We start from the raw sequence: 18,633 nt of genomic DNA, 5'->3' as shown, positions 1-18,633 counted from the left end.
TAGCGATCGCTCAGCCGTAGGCGAGACGCTCAAGCGTCACGTTCGCTCACGGCCCAGTGATCACAGGACACGTTATTGGCTATGTCTAGGGGAATGATTCGCTGTAGCGTAGCGTACGCTCGAGACCACGAGGAGGTCACCAGCGATGCAGACGCTCACAACACTATACCTTTATGTTAAAACCTTATACCAATGAAATACACTGAATACCTTAATGTGAGTACAGGGTGTAAATGCAACCTTGTGTAACCTGACTAACTACAAAGCTGCTTGAGCGTCACCGACGCTCAAGTGAACACTTAACACTATAGAAAATGCACAGATACTGGTTTAGGTTCCAAGGCCTATTAACTGTATTATATCTAATATACTTGTAAAAAGGGGATAACAGTACAAATGATACACTACAATATAACAGAGACTTCCTAACCACAGAACTAAACAATAAATACAAAAAGACAATACTACACTGACCTAAATGCAATACAGTACAATACTATAATACTATGAGAGATATAAGAGAAAAGAGGAGCGAGAGAGATAGAGAGAGAGAAATTGGCTCACAGAAAGACAATGATTACGGAGAGAAACTTACGCACAAAGGGTATGATCGCCTGCGCCTCGATATCCAGCTCCCGGCTATCAGCAGATAACCGTTGATGAGAGAGTGAGAGCTGGATGTGGTCGGCCTGCCTATTTATGCCCCACACACAATGCAATCTCATAGTCCCTACAATCCCATTGTCCATTGGCCGAAGGAATTCGGCCCTGCATCATAACAAAAGGTCATAGGGTGATTCATACAGGTGGGCTGTGACGATTTCCAACAGCTCAGGTGGGTGGGAAACTGGGTTTCCCGCCGCATACCTGAGTATGTGTAAATAATAGAAATGGACATAAACTTCTTATGTCCATAACTATTCGCACGAGCGATTAATACGCTCCAAACCAACACCGGAATATTGCTAATTAAATACTCTTCCGATGGGTACCAAACACTGCTGTATGATTCCTGTTAGACCCTTCGTACGATATAAAGAGGGATTCCTCAGCTCTGGGACATTGTATTTTAACCAAACTTTCAGAATCTATCAAAGGGACCATGATCTATAAACTACATTAATTGTGAAAATATGTAACGAATGAGTCGCACGCTACGACCACATAAACTCTACCGTAAATACGCATACCGCGCCTGCGTGTGCACGCTATTGCGGGTATGCGCTTCCACGGGAGAGCGTACGCACGCGCAGCGCGGACCAGTGTGCGGTGCAAATATGGCAACGTGCATTGAGACATTTTTCTGACTTTGACACCTGTATGCACCCAAGAAGCTGGGTGCTCCTGCTTCAAAGCAGACTATTGCTCGCTGGATCTGTAGTACGATTCAGCTTGCATATTCTGCGGCTGGACTGCCGCATCCTAAATCAGTGAAAGCCCATTCCACGAGGAAGGTGGGCTCTTCTTGGGCGGCTGCCCGAGGGGTCTCGGCTCTACAACTTTGCCGAGCAGCTACTTGGTCGGGGTCAAACACATTTGCTAAATTCTACAAGTTTGACACCCTGGCTGAGGAGGATCTAGAGTTTGCCCATTCGGTGCTGCAGAGTCATCTGCACTCTCCCGCCCGTTTGGGAGCTTTGGTATAATCCCCATGGTCCTTACGGAGTCCCAGCATCCACTTAGGACGTCAGAGAAAATAAGATTTTACTCACCGGTAAATCTATTTCTCGTAGTCCGTAGTGGATGCTGGGCGCCCGTCCCAAGTGCGGATTGTCTGCAATACTTGTATATAGTTATTGTTTAACTAAAGGGTTATTGTTGAGCCATCTGTTGAGAGGCTCAGTTGTTATCATACTGTTAACTGGGTATTGTATCACGAGTTATACGGTGTGATTGGTGTGGCTGGTATGAGTCTTACCCGGGATTCAAAATCCTTCCTTATTGTGTCAGCTCTTCCGGGCACAGTATCCTAACTGAGGTCTGGAGGAGGGTCATAGAGGGAGGAGCCAGTGCACACCAGGTATTCCTAAAGCTTTCTTTAGTTGTGCCCAGTCTCCTGCGGAGCCGCTATTCCCCATGGTCCTTACGGAGTCCCAGCATCCACTACGGACTACGAGAAATAGATTTACCGGTGACTAAAATCTCATTTTAATTACCTACCGGTAAATCCTTTTCTCGTAGTCTGTAGAGGATGCTGAGCGCCTGGCCAGCGCTTCGTGATCCTGCAATGGTTACTTCGTTCAGTACTGCTTTGTTCTGGGTTGAGTACTGTTTTTTTATTACTTGGTTAAGTAATGTTGTTCAGCCGTTGCTGAGTTTTCAAGCTGGTTAGCTTGGTTTGCCTTGTTATGTGTGAGCTGGTGTGAATCTCGCCACAATTTGTGTAAAATCCTTCTCTCGAAGTTGTTTGTCTCCTCGGGCACAGTTTCTAGACTTAGTCTGGTAGGAGGGGCATAGAGGGAGGAGCCAGCCCACACTCTCAAAGTCTTAAAGTGCCCATGGCTCCTGGTGGACCCGTCTATACCCCATAGAACTAATATGGACCCCAGCATCCACTACGGATTACGAGAAAAGGATTTACCGGTAGGTAATTAAAATCCTATTTTTAGCAAAGAAATACGTGGAGGTATCTTCAGTACAGTTGTGTTTTTCAGCTGTAGTTTCTGCACTGACGTGAGGCTGTAGTGACACAACATTGGCGATATAACCCAGGGAGGTCTCTCTTTCTGTTTCTTGTAGGACACTGAACCTGTGTTTGAAGAGGAATCCAAACCTATTTATTGTCAAAACTGCCAAAGCATCTCTTTCTGTACATTCACACAAAGGTCCCTTTTGGTCGTATGTGCTAAATATTGGAGGGTAAGGATGATGATTTCTATAAATGAACAACAACTCCCTCTAATTATATAAAAGCTCTTATTAGATAAAAAAATATATCGTTACATTTTAAGATATTTGTGTTTCCTATATCTGTTGCTTGTGTCTTATTTGGAAAACTCTTTCTATAAAATATTTTCTGTCATTATTGCTGAGCCCTTGTTCTCCAAGTTTAGAATTTGTCCTCTTGATATTTATGTGACGGGCATGCACTAATGTTCTTTGCAATACAATATAGAATACCAGGACTGGCTTACTAATGTCAGGAGCTGTCCATTGTACTGTTACTATTGGATGTGCCTCTGGGCTCAGTTGGTCGTGACGCTTGTGGCTGATTATCACAACAAATACCGTACCTCCATATCATCATGTGTTATCCGTCTTTAGGGGGTTATTCAGAGTTTTTTTTAGCAAACCAAAAAAGTTAGCAATTGGGCAACACCATGCTGCATTGCAGGTGGGGCCGATGTAACATGTGCAGAGAGAGTTAGATTTGGGTGGGGTGTGTTCAAACTGAAATCTAAGTTGCAGTGTAGAAATTAAGCAGCCAGTATTCACCCTGCACAGAAACAAATTAACCCACCCAAATCTAACTCTCTCTGCACATGTTACATCGGCCTCCCCTGCAGTGCAACATGATTTTGCCCAATTGCTGACGTTTTTGGTTTGCTAACAACTCTGAATAACCCCCTTAGTTTCTTATTTATTTATTTTTCTCTTGTGCAGAGTTATTTTGCTGGATTCTTTACACCAAATTGTCCCTACACCGTTATCGCGCCGCATTGACCTCTGTTTTTGGTTCACAGGACAGTCAGACAAAATGTGTTGTCACTTGGGCTTAATGCAGTGTTTTGTGTCTCCATGTATTTTCCAGGTGTTTGATGCTGGAGATTATTCTCTGCTGTGCTCTGTCCCAAGTGAGGATGGTCAGACGTGGACAGGAGGAGACTTCATATCCGCAGATAAAGTTATAATCTGGACTGAAGACGGGCAAAGCTTTATTTATAAACTTCCAGCCAAGTGAGCGTCCGATTACTGTTTAGCAAGAGCCTCTATTAGACATCTTACAATTGTCTCTTAAATGGGGGTTGTTGTAGACACACACAGACCACTCTTTGTGGTTGTTGTAGTTCTCTTCCTGTTTGTGTGCCCATATAAGACTGGGAGAGTAATCGCTACTCCGCAAAGACTGTGATCATTTCATTTATTTTCTGCCCTTTGGGGGCCATTCCGAGTTGATCGCTCGCTAGCAGTTTTTAGCAGTTGTGCAAACGCTAAGCTGCCTCCCTCTGGGAGTGTATCTTAGCTTAGCAGAAGTGCGAACGAAAGGATCGCAGAGCGGCTACAAAAAAAAATTGTGCAGTTTTAGAGTAGCTCCAGACCTGCTCAGCGCTTGCGATCTCTTCAGACCATTCAGTTCCGGATTTGACGTCACAAACATGCCCTGCGTTCGCCCAACCACGCCTGCGTTTTTCTTGGCACGCCTGCGTTTTTTCGAGCACTCCCTGAAAACGGTCAGTTGACACCCCGAAACGCCCACTTCACGTCAATCACTCTGCGGCGGCCATTGCGACTGAAAAGCTTCGCAAGACCTTGTGTAAAAATACATCGGCCGTTGTGAAAGTACGTCGTGCGTGCGCACTGCGCCGCATGCCCAGAAGTGCCATTTTTTACTTAATCGCAGCGCAGCAAACATTTTCAGCTAGCGATCAACTCGGAATGACCCCCTTTGTTACATGTTTTAATATCTCTATAACTAAATTAGTTGGGCAACATTTGGCAAGGAAAGGGTGCTGATGAAGTGCCTGCTTAATTGTTTTCCATGGGGAAAATTTAGGTTGGCTTTACCTTTATAAATGATTGCCACTTCAGAACATCAAGCGGCCTCGCTAGAATCACACTGATGCCTACAAGTCGCAGGCTGTTACATTCGGGTGTACTATGTTATATTGGCGCCCAGCATACTGGCGTCGGGATCCCGACCGCCGAAATACCGGCAGCGGGGCAAGCGCAGAAGAGCCCTCTGCGGGCTCGCTGCGCTCGCCACGCTATTTGTTCTCCCTCCAGGGGTGTCGTGGTATCCCGGCGATTGGGATCCCGGCGCCGGCATGCAGAGCGCTGGGATCCCGACAGCCGGGATATCGAGTGCCTCCCGTTACATTTCCCCCTCTTATATGTTTTCTAGTACCAATACGCTAAATTTTAGTTGTATATTTGGCTTTAAATTTGAATTAAAACTATAACTTGGCTGTAGTGCGTGGGTTCGCAGTCTCAACCCTCAAGTTCCCCCATCAGGACATGTTTTCAGGATTTCTGTCTGTGGAAGAGGGTGGGATAAGTACTGAAGAAAAAACACGTTTGCGCATCCGCACAGGATCCCCACCCTATCCCCCTGAGGTTTTTCCAAAGAGCTTGATAGGGCAAGATTACCTATATATTGTTATATTATAATTACTGAACCAGCAAAATAGACTAACTCACCAGTGCATGATTTAAGAATTCCACAAAACATGACCTGTTGGTGGTTCTTGGGGACTGGAGTTGAGAACCCCCTCTAGAGTGTATTTAGCCTATTATTAGACCGTGATAACAAGTCCGATAAGCAGCATTTGGTGGGTTTGGTATTTGCTTCTAATGTTTATTATGTCTGTAAAAATTTATAGATGTAGACTGTAGAGATTATTATTTTTTTCGTATATTTTTGTGAAAAATACTTCTTCTTTTTTTATATAGTGTTGTTGTTTCAAGTGCGAGTTTCGTTTCGTTTTATTTCAAATTACCACCTTGTTTACCTTCTAAATATTATTTCAACAAAAAATGGGGATTGAAAGTGATGCAGAATTCTAGATTTCTACACAAGGTTTCCTTCCTAATGTTCCCTCACAATGTTTCAGCTGTATCCCAGCCAGTGATTCCTTTCGTACTGATGTTGGGAAAGCCTTGGAGAATTCTATCCCCCCGCTGCTGTACAGCGTCCTTCCAGAAGAGGAGAAGAAGGTATGTGGGGTTCTTATACTTTACCTGCTGAACACTGTTGCAGATCTTGCCGACAAGCCCAATCGATGGGACGCTGCAACCGTCCCATGTTCTGCTTTTCTCAACACTGCTAAATGCATGGATCCGTTTATTGGGAAGTATAAAGTGATTACGGCTTTTATCTTTTGGTTTATATGAAGAGAAAGCCTATTACAGTGGAACCATAGACATGCTATTTAGTATTTTGTATATATTGCTATATAGCATTTACGATGATGTTTAAAAATGTAGAACTCGTGTCTCCAAGTTTTTTTTCCAATGATATATCCTAATTATAATGGTGCCATCGTGACCGTATCACATGTACCTGACATATTGATGTCTTCTATCTAGAGTATCTTATACATTGTTCACACTGCAGGACTGAGCGTCCTGAAATAGTTAAAACTTTGTTCCCTTTACCTTGCACAGTCCTATAGAGCTGTGGGGGAAGTAACAAGTGCTAATACCATTCCTATGAAACGTTATTATTAGAACCTAGACTAGAGCGCTTTTACGTCACCGCTCCTCACATGGCTAAAGAGAATTAATTTAAGGATAATAGTAACAATAATCTTATTTCTCATACATCCTAGAGGATGCTGGGGACTCCGTAAGGACCATAGGGTATAGACGGGATCCGCAAGAGACATGGGCACACTATAAGACTTTGAATGGGTGTGAACTGGCTCCTCCCTCTATGCCCCTCCTCCAGACTCCAGTTAGATTCTGTGCCCAGAGAGACTGGACACACACTGAGAGCTCTCCTGAGTTTCTCTAAAAAGACTTTCTTAGGTTTTTTATTTTCAGGGAGACTTGCTGGCTACAGGCTCCCTGCTTCGTGGGAGTGAGGGGAGAGATGTCAGACCTACTTCTTCTGAGTAAAGGGCTCTGCTTCTTAGGCTACTGGACACCATTAGCTCCAGAGGGTTCGATCACTTGGTGCGCCTAGCTGCTTGTTCCCGGAGCCGCGTTGTCAACCCCCTCACAGAAGCCAGAAGAAAGAAGCCGGGTGAGTATTAGAAGAACAGAAGACTTCAGTGACGGCAGAAGACTTCAGAGTCTCGGAGGTATCGCGCTGCGCGACATTGCTCCCACACACAAGCGGCACTACAAGGGTGCAGGGCGCAGGGGGGGCGCCCTGGGCAGCAATATACCTCTTCAATAAGCCTGGCAAAAGATGTACACAGTGCATAGGCAGTATAAAAACGTAAAATAATAAAATAATAGCGGGGCTGAAGCGCGCCGAGAAGGGGGCGTGGCTTAGCCCTCACAACTCGATACAGCGCCATTTTCTCCTCACAGAGACGCTGACCCCGCCAAAGCACTGTTAGACACCTAGCAGTGTAAAACGAGGGGGGGCACAGTTGGTTTAGTGCAATATAGGTGAAAAAATGTAGCACTATATTCTATAATGTGCATGTAATAAATGAGTTGTGAAAAAGTTTCTGTGTTTTCCCTGTCAGATATACCCATTACAGCTTTTTAGTAAACGTGTGTCGACATGTGTGAGTGCTCTGCCGCAAACAGCTATGGGAATCCCTCTGTCGGCATTGCCGACTCCTGATGGTACTTGATTCAGTAGATGAAGTGTCAGGTCGGTAGTTGTAAGCTTTTCCAAAGTAAACACTGTATGGGAGTCACAGTAGTATGTGGGTGACCCTGTCGGCACCAACTGTTATTACTGGGTGTAAATTAACATGATGTAAATAACCTATACCTGTATGTATATGTGTGTGTATGTATGTATATATATATATATATATATATATATATATATATATATATATATATATATATATATATATATGTATATATATATATATATATATATATACTGCTCAAAAAAATAAAGGGAACACTAAAATAACACATCCTAGATCTGAATGAATGAAATATTCTTATTAAATACTTTGTTCTTTACATAGTTGAATGTGCTGACAACAAAATCACACAAAAATTATCAATGGAAATCAAATTTTCTCTAACGTCCTAGTGGATGCTGGGGACTCCGTCAGGACCATGGGGAATAGCGGCTCCGCAGGAGACAGGGCACAAAATCAAGCTTTTAGGATCACATGGTGTGTACTGGCTCCTCCCCCTATGACCCTCCTCCAAGCCTCAGTTAGGTTTTTGTGCCCGGCCGAGAAGGGTGCAATCTAGGTGGCTCTCTTAAAGAGTTGCTTAGAAAAAGTTTTTAGGTTCTTTATTTTCAGTGAGTCCTGCTGGCAACAGGCTCACTGCATCGAGGGACTTAGGGGAGAGATTTTCAACTCACCTGCGTGCAGGATGGATTGGATTCTTAGGCTACTGGACATAGCTCCAGAGGGAGTCGGAACACAGGGCTCGCCCTGGGGTTCGTCCCGGAGCCGCGCCGCCGACCCCCCTTGCAGATGCTGAAGATGAAGAGGTCCGGAACCAGGCGGCAGAAGACTCTCAGTCTTCATCAGGTAGCGCACAGCACTGCAGCTGTGCGCCATTGTTGTCAGCACACTTCACACAGCGGTCACGGAGGGTGCAGGGCGCTGGGGGGGGGGCGCCCTGGGCAGCAATGTATAATACCTGTATGGCGAAAAATACATCACATATAGCCCTTGAGGCTATATGGATGTATTTAACCCCTGCCAGATATCTAAAACTCCGGAGAAGAAGCCCACCGAAAAGGGGGCGGGGCCTATTCTCCTCAGCACACAGCGCCATTTTCCCTCACAGAAAGGCTGGTGGGAAGGCTCCCATGATCTCCCCTGCACTGCACTACAGAAACAGGGTTAAAACAGAGAGGGGGGGCACTGATTTGGCGATATGTATATATATTAAAATGCTATAAAAGGAACACTTATATAAAGGTTGTCCCTGGATAATTATAGCGTTTTGGTGTGTGCTGGCAAACTCTCCCTCTGTCTCCCCAAAGGGCTAGTGGGTCCTGTCCTCTATCAGAGCATTCCCTATGTGTGTGCTGTATGTCGGTACGTGTGTGTCGACATGTATGAGGAAAATATTGGTGAGGAGGCGGAGCAAATTGCCTGTAATGGTGATGTCACTCTCTAGGGAGTCGACACCGGAATGGATGGCTTATTTATGGAAATTACGTGACAATGTGTGACAATGTCAACACGCTGCAAGCCGGTTGACGACATGAGAGGGCCGGCGAACAAATTAGTATCTGTCCAGGCGTCTCAAACACCGTCAGGGGCTGTAAAATGCCCATTTACCTCAGTCGGTCGACACAGACCCAGACACGGACACTGATTTCAGTGTCGACGGTGAAGAAACAAACGTATTTTCTTTTAGGGCCACACGTTAAGGGCAATGAAGGAGGTGTTACATATTTCTGATACTCCAAGTACCACAAAAAAGGGTATTATGTGTGAGGTGAAAAAACTACCTGTAGTTTTTCCTGAATCAGATAAATTAAATGAAGTGTGTGATGATGCGTGGGTTTCCCCCGATAGAAAATTATTGGCGGTATACCCTTTCCCGCCAGAAGTTAAGGCGCGGTGGGAAACACCCCTCAGGGTGGATAAGGCGCTCACACGCTTATCAGAACAAGTGGCGGTACCATCTACGGATAGGGCCGTACTTAAGGAGCCAGCTGATAGGAGGCTGAAAAATATCCTAAAAAGTATACACACACATGCTGGTGTTATACTGCGACCAGCGATCGCCTCAGCCTGGATGTGCAGAGCTGAGGTGGCTTGGTCGGATTCCCTGACTAAAAATATTGATACCTTTCACAGGGACAGTATTTTATTGACTATAGAGCATTTAAAGGATGCATTTCTATATATGCGAGATGCGCAGAGGGATATTTGCACTCTGGCATCAAGAGTAAATGCGATGTCCATATCTGCAAGAAGATGTTTATGGACACGACAGTGGTCAGGTGATGCAGATTCCAAACGGCACAAAGATGTATTGCCGTATAAAGGGGAGGAGTTATTTGGGGTCGGTCCATGGGACCTGGTGGCCAGGGCAACTGCTGGAAAATCCACCGTTTTTTACCCTAAGTCACATCTCTGCAGAAAAAGACACCGTCTTTTCAGCCTCAGTCCTTTCGTCCCTATAAGAGTCATATCTGCCCAGGGATAGAGGAAAGGGAAGAAGACTGCAGCAGGCAGCCCATTCCCAGGAACAGAAGCCCTCCACCGCTTCTACCAAGTTCTCAGCATGACGCTGGGACCGTACAGGACCCCTGGATCCTACAAGTAGTATCCAAGGGGTACAGATTGGAATGTCGAGAGGTTTCCCCCCTCGCAGGTTCCTGTAGTCTGCTGTACCAATGTCTCCCTCCGATAGGGAGGCAGTATTGAAAACAACTCACAAGCTGTATTCCCAGCAGGTGATAATAAAATTACCCCTCCGACAACAAGGAAAGGGGTATTACTCCACACTATATGGTGGTACTGAAGGCTAGGTGAGACCTATTCTAAATCTGAAAAATTTGAACACTTGCAAGGGTTCAAATCCAGATGGAGTCACTCAGAGCAGTGATAGCAAAGAACAAGGGGACTATATGGTGTCCCGGGACATCAGGGATGCTTACCTCCATGTCCCAAAATTTGCCTTTTCTCACCAAGGGTACCTCAGGTTCGTGGTACAGAACTGTCACTATCAGTTTCAAGACGATGCCGTTGGATTGTCCAAGGCACCCCGGGTCCTTACCAAGGTAATGACCGAAAGGAGGATTCGTCTTCAAAGAAAATGGACGACCTCCTGATAAGAACAAGGTCCAGAGAACAGTTGGAGGTCGGAGTAGCACTATCTCAAGTAGTTCTACGACAGCACGGGTGGATTCTAAATATTCCAAAACCGCAGTTGTTCCGACGACACGTCTGCTGGTCCTAGGGATGATTCTGGACACAGTCCAGGAAAAGGTGTTTCTCCCAGAGGAGAAAGCCAGGGAGTTATCCGAGCTAATCGGGATCCTCCTAAAACCAGGAAAAGTGTCAGTGCATCATTGCACAAGAGTCCTGGTAAAAATGGTGGCTTATTACGAAGCGCTTCCATTCGGCAGATTTCACGCAAGAACTCTTCAGTGGGATCTGCTGGACAAATGGTCCGGATCGCATCTTCAGATGCATCAGCGGATAACCCTATATCCAAGGACAAGGGTGTCTCTCCTGTGGTGATTACAGAGTGCTCATCTTCTAGAGGGCCGCAGATTCGGCATTCAGGATTGGATGCTGGTGACCACGGAGGCCAGCCTGAGAGGCTGGGGAGCAGTCACACAAGGAGTGTGATCAAGTCTGGAGAATTCTCTCCACATAAATATACTGGAGCTAAGAGCAAATTTATAATGCTCTAAGCTTAGCAAGACCTCTGCTTCAAGGTCAGCCGGTATTGATCCAGTGGGATAACATCACGGCAGTCGCCCACGTAAACAGAAAGGGCGGCACAAGAAGCAGGAGGGCAGTGGCAAAACTGCAAGGATTTTTCGCTAGGCGGAAAATCATGTGATAGCACTGTCAGCAGTGTTCATTCCGGGAGTGGACGACTGGGAAGCAGACTTCCTCAGCAGGCACGACCTCCACCCGGGAGAGTGGGAACTTCATCGGGAAGTTTTCCGCCTGATTGTGAACCGTTGGGAAAGACCAAAGGTGGACATGATGGCGTCCCGCCCGAACAAAAAATGGGACAGGTATTGCGCCAGGTCACGAGACCTTCAGGCGATAGCTGTGGACGTCCTGGTAACACCGTGGGTGTAACAGTCGGTGTATGTGTTCCCTCCTCTGCTTCTCATAACCAAGGTATTGAGAATTATAAGACATAGAGGAGTAAGAACTATACTCGTGGCTCCGGATTGGCCAAGAGGGACTTGGTAACCGGAACTTCAAGAGATGCTCACAGAGGACTAATGGCCTCGGGAGCTAAGAAGGGATTTGCTTTCAGCAAGTACCATGTCTGTTCCAAGAGGAACCGTGGCATCGGCCTTTAAGAAAGGACCTGCTTCAGCAGGGACCTTGTCTGTTCCAAGACTTACCGCGACTGCGTTTGACGGCATGGCGGTTTGAACTCCGGATCCTAAGGGAAAAGGCATTCTGGAAGAGGTCATACCTACCCTGGTCAAAGCCAGGAAGGAGGTGACCGCACAACGTTATCACCACATGTGGTAAAAATATGTTGCGTGGGTGAGGCCAGGAAGGCCCCACGAAAAAATTTCAACTAGGTCGATTTCTGCACTTCCTGCAAACAGGAGTGTCTATGAGCCTCAAACTGGGGTCCATTAAGGTTCAAGTTTCGGCCCTATAGATTTTCTTCCAGAAAGAATTGGCTTCAGTTCCTGAAGTCCAGACGTTTGTCAAGGGAGTATTGCATATACAGCCCTTGTGTGCCTCCAGTGGCACCGTGGGATCTCAACGTAGTGTTGGGATTCCTCAAATCATATTGGTTTGAACCACTCAAATCTGTGGATTTGAAATATCTCGCATGGAAAGTGACCATGCTGTTGGCCCTGGCCTCGGCCAGGCGATTGTCAAAATTGGCGGCTTTGTCTTACAAAAGCCCATATTTGATTTTCCATTCGGACAGGGCAGAACTGCGGACTCGTCCCCAGTTTCTTCCTAAGGTGGTGTCAGCGTTTCACCTGAAACAACCTATTGTGGTGCCTGCGGCTACTAGGGACTTGGAGGACTCCAAGTTGCTAGACGTTGTCAGGGCCCTGAAAATATATATATATATATATATAATTCCAGGACGGCTGGAGTCAGAAAGTCTGACTTGCTGTTTATATTGTAGGCACCCAAAAAGCTGGGTGCTCCTGCTTCTAAGCAGACTATTGCTCGTTGGATTTGTAGTACAATTCAGCTTGCACATTCTGTGGCAGGCCTGCCACAGCCAAAATCTGTAAATGCCCATTCCACAAGGAAGGTGGGCTCATCTTGGGCGGCTGCCCGAGGGGTCTCGGCTTTACAACTTTGCCGAGCAGCTACTTGGTCAGGGGCAAACACGTTTGCAAAATTCTACAAATTTGATACCCTGGCTGAGGAGGACCTGGAGTTCTCTCATTCGGTGCTGCAGAGTCATCCGCACTCTCCCGCCCGTTTGGGAGCTTTGGTATAATCCCCATGGTCCTGACGGAGTCCCCAGCATCCACTAGGACGTTAGAGAAAATAAGATTTTACTTACCGATAAATCTATTTCTCATAGTCCGTAGTGGATGCTGGGCGCCCATCCCAAGTGCGGATTGTCTGCATTACTTGTACATAGTTATTGTTACAAAAAATCGGGTTATTATTGTTGTGAGCCATCTTTTTTAGAGGCTACTTCATTGTTATCATACTGTTAACTGGGTTCAAATCACAAGTTGTACGGTGTGATTGGTGTTGCTGGTATGAGTCTTACCCGGGATTCAAGATCCTTCCTTATTGTGTACGCTCGTCCGGGCACAGTACCTAACTGAGGCTTGGAGGAGGGTCATAGGGGGAGGAGCCAGTACACACCATGTGATCCTAAAAGCTTGCTTTTGTGCCCGGTCTCCTGCGGAGCCGCTATTCCCCATGGTCCTGACGGAGTCCCCAGCATCCACTACGGACTATGAGAAATAGATTTATCGGTAAGTAAAATCTTATTTATTAACCCATGGAGGTCTGGATTTGGAGTCACCCTCAAAATTAAAGTGGAAAAACACACTACAGGCTGATCCAACTGATGTAATGTCCTTAAAACAAGTCAAAATGAGGCTCAGTAGTGTGTGTGGCCTCCACGTGCCTGTATGACCTCCCTACAACCCACACAAGTGGCTCAGGAAGTGCAGCTCATCCAGGATGGCACATCAATGCGAGCTGTGGCAAGAAGGTTTGCTGTGTCTGTCAGCGTAGTGTCCAGAGCATGGAGGCGCTACCAGGTGACAGGCCAGTACATCAGGAGACGTGGAGGAGGCCGTAGGAGGTCAACAACCCAGCAGCAGGACCGCTACCTCCGCCTTTGTGCAACTATGGTCGACTATGTCTTATGTCGACCATAAGGTTTCCTGGTTAGATCAACAACTTGGGCATTCAGTACATGTTCATACACATTCAGAACACATTAATGTCACTAGGGACCCTGCGGTTCCTGACAAAATACATATATGTATGATGTATATATATATATATATATATATATATATATATATATATATATATATATATATATATATATATAGGATATGTGTGTATATGTGTATTAGAATATGTATATTCCTATTACAATTTCTCTGACGTCCTAGTGGATGCTGGGGACTCCGTCAGGACCATGGGGAATAGCGGCTCCGCAGGAGACAGGGCACAAAATTTAAAAGTTTGACCACTAGGTTGTGTGTACTGGCTCCTCCCCCTATGACCCTCCTCCAAGCCTCAGTTAGGTTTTTGTGCCCGTCCGAGCAGGGTGCAATCTAGGTGGCTCTCATAAAGAGCTGCTTAGAGTAAAAGTTTTGATAGTTTTATTATTTTCAGTGAGTCCTGCTGGCAACAGGCTCACTGCAACGAGGGACCTAGGGGAGAAGAAGTGAACTCACCTGCGTGCAGGATGGATTTGCTTCTTGGGCTACTGGACACTAGCTCCAGAGGGACGATCACAGGTACAGCCTGGATGGGTCACCGGAGCCGCGCCGCCGACCCCCTTGCAGATGCCGAAGTAAGAAGAGGTCCAGAAACCGGCGGCTGAAGGCTTTTCAGTCTTCATGAGGTAGCGCACAGCACTGCAGCTGTGCGCCATTGCGCTCAGGCACATTTCACACCGGCGGTCACTGAGGGTGCAGGGCGCTGGGGGGGGCGCCCTGGGCAGCAATGTTAATACTTTTCTGGCTAAAAAGAATACATCACATATAGTCCATGAGGCTATATGGATGTATTTCACCCCTGCCAGGTCTCAGAAAAACCGGGAGAAGAGCCCGCCGGAATAGGGGGCGGGGCCTATCTCCTCAGCACACAGCGCCATTTTCCTACACAGCTCCGCTGCTAGGAAGGCTCCCAGGCTCTCCCCTGCACTGCACTACAGAAACAGGGTAAAAAACAGAGAGGGGGGGCATTTTTTTGGCGATATTATATATATTTAAGCAGCTATAAGGAAACAACACTTATATAAGGTTGTTCCTATATAATTATAGCGCTTTGGTGTGTGCTGGCAAACTCTCCCTCTGTCTCCCCAAAGGGCTAGTGGGGTCCTGTCTTCTATCAGAGCATTCCCTGTGTGTCTGCTGTGTGTCGGTACGTGTGTGTCGACATGTATGAGGACGATGTTGGTGTGGAGGCGGAGCAATTGCCGGTAATGGTGATGTCACCCCCTAGGGAGTCGACACCGGAATGGATGGCTTTGTTTATGGAATTACGTGATAATGTCAGCACGCTGCAAAAGTCGGTTGACGACATGAGACGACCGGCAAACCAGTTAGTATCTGTACAGGCGTCTCAAACACCGTCAGGGGCTGTAAAACGCCCTTTGCCTCAGTCGGTCGACACAGACCCAGACACGGACACCGAATCTAGTGTCGACGGTGAAGAAACGAACGTATTTTCCAGTAGGGCCACACGTTATATGGTCACGGCAATGAAGGAGGCTTTGCATATCTCTGATACTGCAAGTACCACAAAAAGGGGTATTATGTGGGGTCTGAAAAAACTACCTGTAGTTTTTCCTGAATCAGAGGAATTGAATGACGTGTGTGATGAAGCGTGGGTTACCCCTGATAAAAAACTGCTAATTTCAAAGAAGTTATTGGCGTTATACCCTTTCCCGCCAGAGGTTAGGGCGCGCTGGGAAACACCCCCTAGGGTGGACAAGGCGCTCGCACGTTTATCCCAACAAGTGGCGTTACCGTCTCCTGATACGGCCGCCCTCAAGGATCCAGCTGATAGGAGGCTGGAAAATACTCTAAAAAGTATATACACACATACTGGTGTTATACTGCGACCAGCAATCGCCTCAGCCTGGATGTGCAGTGCTGGGGTGTCTTGGTCGGATTCCCTGACTGAAAATATTGATACCCTGGATAGGGACAGTATTTTATTGACTATAGAGCAATTAAAGGATGCATTCCTTTATATGCGAGATGCACAGAGGGATATCTGCACTCTGGCATCAAGAGTAAGTGCGATGTCCATATCTGCCAGAAGAAGTCTATGGACACGACAGTGGTCAGGCGATGCGGATTCCAAACGGCATATGGAAGTATTGCCGTATAAAGGGGAGGAATTATTTGGGGTCTGTCTATCGGACCTGGTAGCCACGGCAACAGCCGGGAAGTCCACCTTTTTACCTCAAGTCCCCTCCCAGCAGAAAAAGACGCAGTCTTTTCAGCCGCAGTCCTTTCGTTCCTATAAGAACAAGCGAGCAAAAGGACATTCATATTTGCCCCGAGGCAAAGGAAAGGGTAAGAGTCGGAGACTGCAGCAAGCAGCCCCTTCCCAGGAGCAGAAGTCCTCCCCGGCTTCTGCAAAGGCCTCAGCATGACGCTGGGACCTTACAAGCGGACTCAGGGGCGGTGGGGGGTCGCCTCAAGAATTTCGGCGCACAGTGGGCTCACTCGCAGGTGGACCCCTGGATCCTGCAGGTAGTATCTCAGGGTTACAGGTTGGAATTCGAGAAGTCTCCCCCCTCGCCGGTTCCTAAAATCTGCTTTGCCAACGTCTCCCTCAGACAGGGCGACGGTATTGGAAGCCATTCACAAGCTGTATTCTCAGCAGGTGATAATCAAGGTACCCCTTCTACAACAGGGAAAGGGGTATTACTCCACGCTATTTGTGGTACCGAAGCCGGACGGCTCGGTAAGACCTATTCTAAATCTGAAATCTCTGAACCTGTACATACAAAAATTCAAGTTCAAGATGGAGTCACTCAGAGCAGTGATAGCGAATCTGGAAGAAGGGGATTTTATGGTGTCCTTGGACATCAAGGATGCTTACCTTCATGTCCCAATTTGCCCTTCACACCAAGGGTACCTCAGGTTCGTGGTACAAAACTGTCATTATCAGTTTCAGACGCTGCCGTTTGGATTGTCCACGGCACCCAGGGTCTTTACCAAGGTAATGGCCGAAATGATGATCCTTCTTCGAAGAGAAGGCGTATTAATTATCCCTTACTTGGACGATCTCCTGATAAGGGCAAGATCCAGAGAACAGCTGGAGGTCGGAGTAGCACTAACTCAAGTAGTGCTCCAACAGCACGGGTGGATTCTGAATTTTCCAAAATCCCAACTGATCCCGACGACACGTCTGCTGTTCCTAGGGATAATTCTGGACACTGTTCAGAAAAAGGTATTTCTTCCGGAGGAGAAAGCCAGGGAGTTATCCGAACTCGTCAGGAACCTCCTAAAACCAGGGACAGTGTCTGTGCATCAATGCACAAGAGTCCTGGAAAAAAAGGGTCTCTCTGCTATGGTGGTTGCAGAGTGCTCATCTGTTAGAGGGCCGCAGATTCGGCATACAGAACTGGGTCCTAGTGACCACGGATGCCAGCCTGAGAGGCTGGGGAGCGGTCACACAAGGAAGAAACTTCCAGGGCGTGTGGTCAAGCCTGGAAACGTCTCTTCACATAAATATACTGGAACTAAGCGCAATCTACAATGCTCTAAGCCTGGCAAACCCTCTGCTTCAGGGTCAGCCGGTGTTGATCCAGTCGGACAACATCACGGCAGTCGCCCACGTAAACAGACAGGGCGGCACAAGAAGCAGGAGGGCAATGGCAGAGGCTGCAAGGATTCTTCGCTGGGCGGAAAATCATGTGATAGCACTGTCAGCAGTGTTCATCCCGGGAGTGGACAACTGGGAAGCAGACTTCCTCAGCAGACACGATCTTCACCCGGGAGAGTGGGGACTTCATCCAGAAGTCTTCCACATGATTGTAGTCCATTGGGAAAGACCAATGGTGGACATGATGGCGTCCCGCCTCAACAAAAAACTGGACAGGTATTGCGCCAGGTCAAGAGACCCTCAGGCAATAGCTGTGGACGCTCTGGTAACACCATGGGTGTACCAGTCAGTGTATGTGTTTCCTCCTCTGCCTCTCATACCCAAGGTACTGAGAATTATACGGCAAAGGGGAGTAAGAACGATACTAGTGGCTCCGGACTGGCCAAGAAGGACTTGGTACCCGGAACTTCAGGAGATGCTCACGGAAGATCCGTGGCCTCTACCTCTAAGAAGGGATCTGCTTCAGCAGGGACCGTGTCTATTCCAAGACTTACCGCGGCTGCGTTTGACGGCATGGCGGTTGAACGCCGGATCCTAAGGGAAAAAGGCATTCCGGAGGAGGTCATCCCTACCCTGGTCAAAGCCAGGAAGGAGGTGACTGCACAACATTATCACCGCATTTGGAGAAAATATGTTGCATGGTGTGAGGCCAGGAAGGCCCCGACAGAGGAATTTCAACTGGGTCGATTCCTACATTTCCTGCAAACAGGATTATCTATGGGCCTCAAATTAGGGTCCATTAAGGTTCAAATTTCGGCCCTGTCGATTTTCTTCCAGAAAGAATTGGCTTCAGTTCCTGAAGTCCAGACTTTTGTAAAAGGAGTACTACATATACAGCCCCCGGTTGTGCCCCCAGTGGCACCGTGGGATCTCAATGTAGTTTTGGATTTTCTCAAATCCCATTGGTTTGAGCCACTCAAATCGGTAGATTTGAAATATCTTACATGGAAAGTAACCATGCTACTGGCCCTGGCTTCAGCCAGGAGAGTGTCGGAATTGGCGGCTTTATCGTATAAAAGCCCATATCTGATTTTCCATTCGGACAGGGCGGAATTGAGGACGCGTCCTCATTTTC

The 18,633-nt window shown here is 47.1% G+C and overlaps 1 protein-coding gene across 7 annotated transcripts in view; it reads left to right on the top strand.

The window, feature by feature from the left end:
* Positions 1-18,633, top strand: part of WDR7 (WD repeat domain 7) — a 799,383-nt gene that overhangs the window by 91,793 nt on the left and 688,957 nt on the right. For all 7 annotated transcript variants that reach the window (XM_063959708.1, XM_063959725.1, XM_063959718.1 and 4 more), the window contains exons 7-9: positions 2,740-2,859; positions 3,752-3,897; positions 5,772-5,874. In XM_063959708.1, the coding sequence (XP_063815778.1) occupies positions 2,740-2,859; positions 3,752-3,897; positions 5,772-5,874 (369 nt within the window). The remainder of the gene's footprint in view (positions 1-2,739; positions 2,860-3,751; positions 3,898-5,771; positions 5,875-18,633) is intronic.

Source organism: Pseudophryne corroboree, chromosome 1 (genome assembly GCF_028390025.1).
Source record: "Pseudophryne corroboree isolate aPseCor3 chromosome 1, aPseCor3.hap2, whole genome shotgun sequence".
Lineage (NCBI taxonomy): Eukaryota > Metazoa > Chordata > Amphibia > Anura > Myobatrachidae > Pseudophryne > Pseudophryne corroboree.
Note: the sequence above shows the minus strand (reverse complement) of the source record. Positions and strands in the feature narration are given on the sequence as shown.